Here is a 6,114-nt window from a genome sequence, read left to right on the forward strand (position 1 = left end):
CCGGCTTGTTTTTTGTATTTTTAGTAGAGACGGGGTTTCACTGTGTTAGCCAGGATGGTCTCAATCTCCTGACCTCGTGGTCCGCCTGCCTCGGCCTCCCAAAGTGCTGGGATTACAGGCATGAGCCACCGCGCCTGGCCTGTCTGGCTGTTTTATTTCCCAGTTCCTCAACTGCTGCTGTGAGAAGGGTCCCCCTTTCTCTGTGAGTCAGTCCAGGCCCCTCTCCTAAGCTGTCTCCTCCCCCAGGACAAGCCAAGCTTCGTGCGGGCCCGGGTGAAGAAGCTGCTGGCGGCAGGTGTGGTGTCGGCCATGGTGTGCATGGTGAAGACGGAGAGCCCTGTGCTGACCAGTTCCTGCAGAGAGCTGCTCTCCAGGTGAGCCAGCCTTGGTGGGAGCCAACCTTTCCCAACTCCTGAGCCTCAGGGCTGTGGATGTGGCTCCAGAGGGTGCAGGTTCCAGTGCTGTGGGCCTCTTAGAGCGACAGGGGCTGCCTGCCTGGCTGCCGTCCTTGCTGAGCCCAGAAGTGGAGCGTCTGTCTGCCAGAGTCCCAGAGCCGCCTGTGCACCACTGCCTTCTCCCCACAGGGTCTTCCTGGCTTTGGTGGAAGAGGTAGAGGACCGAGGCACTGTGGTTGCCCAGGGAGGCGGCAGGGTAAGCTGGTTTACACCCCCCTTCCTGATGGCTGAGCCGTCAGCCTATAAAACATGACTCAGCAGCTGCAACGCTAGAGCTGGGTGTTAGATGTGGGACAGAAAAACATTATTCATGGCCAGAGGAACATTGTCCCGCTGAGAGAGTGACACGGACGGCCAGGGTCCTTGGCCCCTCCACACTGGTGGCTGTGAAGGTCCTAGGCTCTACTATTCCTTTGTTTCATTTACCTCCATGGCCCTGGTGCCCAGCACAATCCATGTCCAGCCCTTATTAGTTGTTTCAGGAAGTGTTTGGGTGCAGAGGGTCTGCACAGGGAGTCAAGCCTGGGGAGAGGGAGGAGGGTAAAGGTGGCATGGTCAGGGACTGGGGGCATGATGGTTGGGGTCTTACACTCCCAGGCATGTCCTAAGCAGTGACCAGCTTGTTCCTACAGGCACTGATCCCGCTGGCCCTGGAAGGCACGGACGTGGGGCAGACAAAGGCAGCCCAGGCCCTTGCCAAGCTCACCATCACCTCCAACCCCGAGATGACCTTCCCTGGTGAGCGGGTGCGTATCTTCCTGCCCCGGCCTTTCCACTCCCTCTGTCCCTGATGGCCTGTGGGCTGGGCTGTAGCTCCTCTTTGGGACCAGCAGGAAGTTTCAGCTTTGCCAAACCCTGGGGCAGGGAGGACAGCCTGAGACAGCAGTACTCTCTTGGGGGTGGGCTCCTCCCTGCAGGGTTGGTGGGGCTTGTGGGGCCTGCAGCAAGTACCCGACAGGTGGGTGCATGTTGCAGATCTATGAGGTGGTCCGGCCCCTTGTCTCCCTGCTGCACCTCAACTGCTCAGGCCTGCAGAACTTCGAGGCGCTCATGGCCCTAACAAACCTGGCGGGGATCAGCGAGAGGCTCCGGTAAGGTCCCTTGGGATTGCGGGGCCTGGACCAGGCATCAGGATTTGGAATATTCCTCACAGCAGTTTACACAGTGGGAAATGCTCCTTGGTCATTGGCTTCTGTGAGCCTCACAGTGACTCCTCTGCATCATTAGAGAGGAGGAGACAGGCTGAGAGGCAGCATGGCACGGCAGACTCTAGAGTCAGACTGCCTAGCTTCCCTGATTGCAAATGGGTAACCTCAGGCAAGTTATTTAACTGCTCTGCCTCAGTTTTTCCCTCTGTGAAATGGGATGATTATAGTACCTACCTCATGGCATAGTGATGAGGAGAATAAAATGAGAAAATACACTTAAAAGTACTTACTACATGGGTACCTGGCCCCTAGCATTGTACCATATCAGCATGTTTTAGTTTTTATTTTTTTTGAGACGGAGTCTTGCTCTGTTGCCCAGGCTAGAGTACAGTGGTGCAATCCCAGCGCACTGCAACCTCCACCTCCCAGGTTTAAGTGATTCTCCTGCTTCAGCCTCCTGAGTAGCTGGGATTATAGGCGCGTGCCACCACGCCCAGCTAATTTTTGTATTTTTCTAGAGACATGGTTTCACCACGTTGGTCAGGCTGTTCTAGATTTCCTGACCTCGTGATCTGCCCACCTCAGCCTCCCAAAGTGCTGGGATTTCAGGCATGAGCCACTGCACCCGGCCAGCATGTTTTAGTTTTATTACTAACTGTGACTTTGAACATATTACTCATTACTTAGCCCATTTCCTATTCTGCAGAACAGTAGTGATGATGATCACACTAGCACCTTTTTTTTTTTTTTTTTTTTTGAGACGGAGTCTTGCTCTGTTGCCCAGGCTAGAGTACAGTGGTGCAATCCCAGCGCACTGCAACCTCCACCTCCCAGGTTTAAGTGATTCTCCTGCTTCAGCCTCCTGAGTAGCTGGGATTATAGGCGCGTGCCACCACGCCCAGCTAATTTTTGTATTTTTCTAGAGACATGGTTTCACCACGTTGGTCAGGATGGTCTCGATCTCCTGACCTCGTGATCCGCCCGTCTCGGCCTCCCAAAGTGCTGGGATTACAGGCTTGAGCCACCGCGCCCGGCCCACACTAGCACCTTTACTGTAGGGCCATGGTGAGGATTAAGTAAGATGATCCAGGTGCCTGGTCAGGGTAAATAAATACTCAGATGAGGCCGGGCACGGTGGCTAACGCCTGTAATCCTGACACTTTGGGAGGATGAGGCAGGAGGATCACTGGAGCCCAGATGTTCAAGCCAGTCTGAGCAATGTAGCCATACCTCATCCCTATTTAAAAAAGAAATTGAGAACATCAGGAACAATAGCTAATGGATACTGGGCTTTTAATACCTGGGTGATGGGATGATCTGTGCAGTGAACCACCATGGCACATGGTTACTTATGTAACAAGCCTGCACATCCTACACATGTGCCGCTGAACTTAACAGTGGAAAAAAAAAATTAGCAAGGTGTGGTGGCATGTGCCTGTAGTCCCAGCTACTAGAGAGGCTGAGGCAGGAGGATCACTTGAGCCTGGGGGATCAATGCTATAGCAGTGAGCTGTGATCATGCCACTGTACTCCAGCCACTGTACTCCAGGGTGACACAGTGAGATCCTGCCTCAAAAAAACGCAAAAGCAAAAACCCTCAAATGTTAGGCGTTTGAAGACCACCCTGGTCTTCTGCCTCCTAATTTTCAGTATTTTCCACAATCCTATGCTATTTCCTAGGCCTGGTTAGAAGGCTAAGAAGCACTGTAGTTCCTGTCTGGTGCAAGAGGGTCCTTGGACATTGCCAAGAGAAATCCTCAGCCCAGGACTTGATTGCATGAGGGTGTGGGTGCAAGGGTGCAGCGGATGTAGAAACTCTGATGATGCTGCCTGTGTTAGTCTGTTCTTGCATTGCTGTAAAGGAATACCCGAGACTGGGTAATTTATAAAGAAAAGAGGTTTAATTGGTTCATGGTTCTACAGGCTGTATAAGTATGGCATCAGCATTTGCTTAGCTTCTGAGGAGGCCTCAGAGAGCTTTTACTCATAGTAGAAGGCAAAGCAGGAGCAGGCACGTCACCTGGTGAAAGGAGGAGGAAGAGACAGTTGGGGGGAGATGCCACACACTTTTTTTTTTTTTTTGAGATGGAGTCTCCCTCTGTCACCCAGGCTGGAGTGCAGTGGCGTGATCTTGGCTCACTGCAACCTCCACCTTCTGGGTTCAAGCGATTCTCCTGCCTCAGCCTCCCCAAGTAGCTGGGACTACAGGTGCGCACCACCACATCCAGTTAATTTTTTTTTGTACTATTAGTAGAGACAAGGTTTCACCATGTTGGCCAGGCTGGTCTTGAACTCTTGACATCAAGTCATCTGCCTGCCTCGGCCTCCCAGAGTGCTGGGATTACAGGTGTGAGCTACCACACTCGGCCGAGATGCCACACACTTTTAAACAACCAGATCTCATGAGAACTCACTATCACGAGGATAGCACCAAGCCATGAGGGACCCATCCCATGACCTAGTCACTTCCCACCAGGCCCTACCTCAACACTGGGGATTACAGTTCAACATGAGGGTTAGAAGGGACAACATCCAAACTGTATCCCTGCTGCTTCCTCCTGTGGCCCTGCAGGCAGAAGATCCTAAAGGAGAAGGCTGTGCCCATGATAGAAGGCTACATGTTTGAGGAGCATGAGATGATCCGCCGGGCAGCCACAGAGTGCATGTGTAACTTGGCCATGAGCAAGGAGGTAAGGGTTGGTCCGGGTGCTCATGACAGGTGGGGATGCAGAGGCACCTGTGCCCTGGCTGGGCTTTGCACCCAACTGACTTGGTCTACTCACCACATCTGGCCACAGGTGCAGGACCTCTTCGAAGCCCAGGGCAATGACCGGCTGAAGCTGCTGGTGCTGTACAGCGGAGAGGATGATGAGCTGCTACAGCGGGCGGCTGCCGGGGGTTTGGCCATGCTCACCTCCATGCGGCCCACGCTCTGCAGCCGCATTCCCCAAGTGGTCAGTGCCTCTTCTCAGTGGGGGAGTGGGGACGGACCAGGAACTCCCAGCATGGTGGCAGCTGAAGGGGACAGTCCTAGGGTGTGTGGGTGTGTCCCTTGCCAAGTTTGAGCCTGTTGCTTGGGGGTCATATCTACCCTGTTTCTCACAGACCACACACTGGCTGGAGATCCTGCAGGCCCTGCTTCTGAGTTCTAACCAGGAGCTGCAGCACCGGGGTGCCGTGGTGGTGCTGAACATGGTGGAGGCCTCGAGGCAGATTGCCAGCACCCTGATGGAGAGTGAGATGATGGAGATCTTGTCAGTGCTAGCTAAGGGTGACCAGAGCCCTGTCACAAGGGCTGCTGCAGCCTGCCTGGACAAAGCAGTGGAATATGGGCTTATCCAACCCAACCAAGATGGAGAGTGAGGGGGCTGTCCCTGGGCCCAAGGCTCATGCACATGCTACCTATTGTGGCACAGAGAGCAAGGACAGAAATAGCTTTGGCTGGTGGTGGCTGGCATGCCCAATACTCTCGCCCCTCCTCGCTTGCTGCCCTAGGATGTCCTCTGTTCTGGGTCAGCGGCCACGTTCAGTCACACAGCCCTGCTTGGCCAGCACAGCCTGCAGCCTCACTGCGAGGGGCCCTTTCTCTGTACTACTGTAGTCAGCTGGGAATGGGGAAGGTGCATCCCAACACAGCCTGTGGATCGTGAGGCATCCGGAAGGGCACACACATCAGCAGCCTCACCAGCTGTGAGCATGGCCTGAGCCTGCTATCAGGCCTGCCCGTCCAATAAAAGTGTGTAGAACTCCACTGTGTGCCCTGTCCTTGGGCAGGGAGGGCTGCTGTGGGTGGGAGTCTCTGAGTGTGGATGAGTATGGGTGTGAGCTGGGCGTGGGTGAGTGTGCAATGGAGCTTCACAGTGGCAAAGCCACCTCCATGGAAGGAATCCAGTGGATTCCCCAACCAGGGCCCACTGAGTTGCTTCTTAATCCTATTGGAGGGACAAAGAATAAGCCTAGGAAGCTAATCAATAAGAAACTCGCCAGATGTGGTGCCTCAAGCTTGTAATCCCAGCACTTTGGGAGACAGGCAGGTGGATCACTTGAAGTCAGGGGTTTGAGACCAGCCTGGGCAACATGGCAAAACCCTTTCTTTATTAAAAATACCAAAAGAAAAAAAAAATTGAGCACAGTGTGGTGGTGTGCATTTGTAATCCCAGCTACTCGGGAGGCAGAGGCTGCAGTGAGCCAAGATTGCAGCCTCCCAAAGTGTCGCCTGGGTGACAGAGCCAGACCCTATCTCAAAAAATATTAAACTATCCTAATAAATAAATCGTTTAGGGTACAGACTCCCTTATGCTGGGCCTTCAACACTTTTGTCTTTATATTGGAAGTCGTCTGTGGCCTCCGCGGAGAGGGCGCTTGGGGGGTTGGGATTGGTGGCCAGCTGAGCCTGGTTGAAGGGCGGTTTGGGCCGCGCCCACCACCCTAGCCTGTTTCAAGGAGGGGTAAGCCCAGCGTGAGGCTCATTGGCTCGACAGGGGCACGTGACGGGTCCTGAGCCAATCCGT

The 6,114-nt window shown here is 54.0% G+C and overlaps 1 protein-coding gene across 2 annotated transcripts in view; it reads left to right on the top strand.

The window, feature by feature from the left end:
* Nucleotides 1-5,354, top strand: part of UNC45A (unc-45 homolog A (C. elegans)) — a 24,595-nt gene extending 19,241 nt beyond the window's left edge. For both annotated transcript variants that reach the window (XM_011948277.1, XM_011948278.1), the window contains exons 17-23: nt 247-374; nt 585-651; nt 1,088-1,201; nt 1,431-1,546; nt 4,176-4,293; nt 4,402-4,557; nt 4,709-5,354. In XM_011948277.1, coding sequence (XP_011803667.1) covers nt 247-374; nt 585-651; nt 1,088-1,201; nt 1,431-1,546; nt 4,176-4,293; nt 4,402-4,557; nt 4,709-4,966 — 957 coding nt within the window. In that variant the 3' untranslated portion in view covers nt 4,967-5,354. The remainder of the gene's footprint in view (nt 1-246; nt 375-584; nt 652-1,087; nt 1,202-1,430; nt 1,547-4,175; nt 4,294-4,401; nt 4,558-4,708) is intronic.
* The last annotated feature ends 760 nt before the right edge of the window (nt 5,355-6,114 follow it).

This window comes from Colobus angolensis, unplaced genomic scaffold (assembly GCF_000951035.1).
Source record: "Colobus angolensis palliatus isolate OR3802 unplaced genomic scaffold, Cang.pa_1.0 Scaffold278, whole genome shotgun sequence".
Classification (NCBI taxonomy): domain Eukaryota; kingdom Metazoa; phylum Chordata; class Mammalia; order Primates; family Cercopithecidae; genus Colobus; species Colobus angolensis.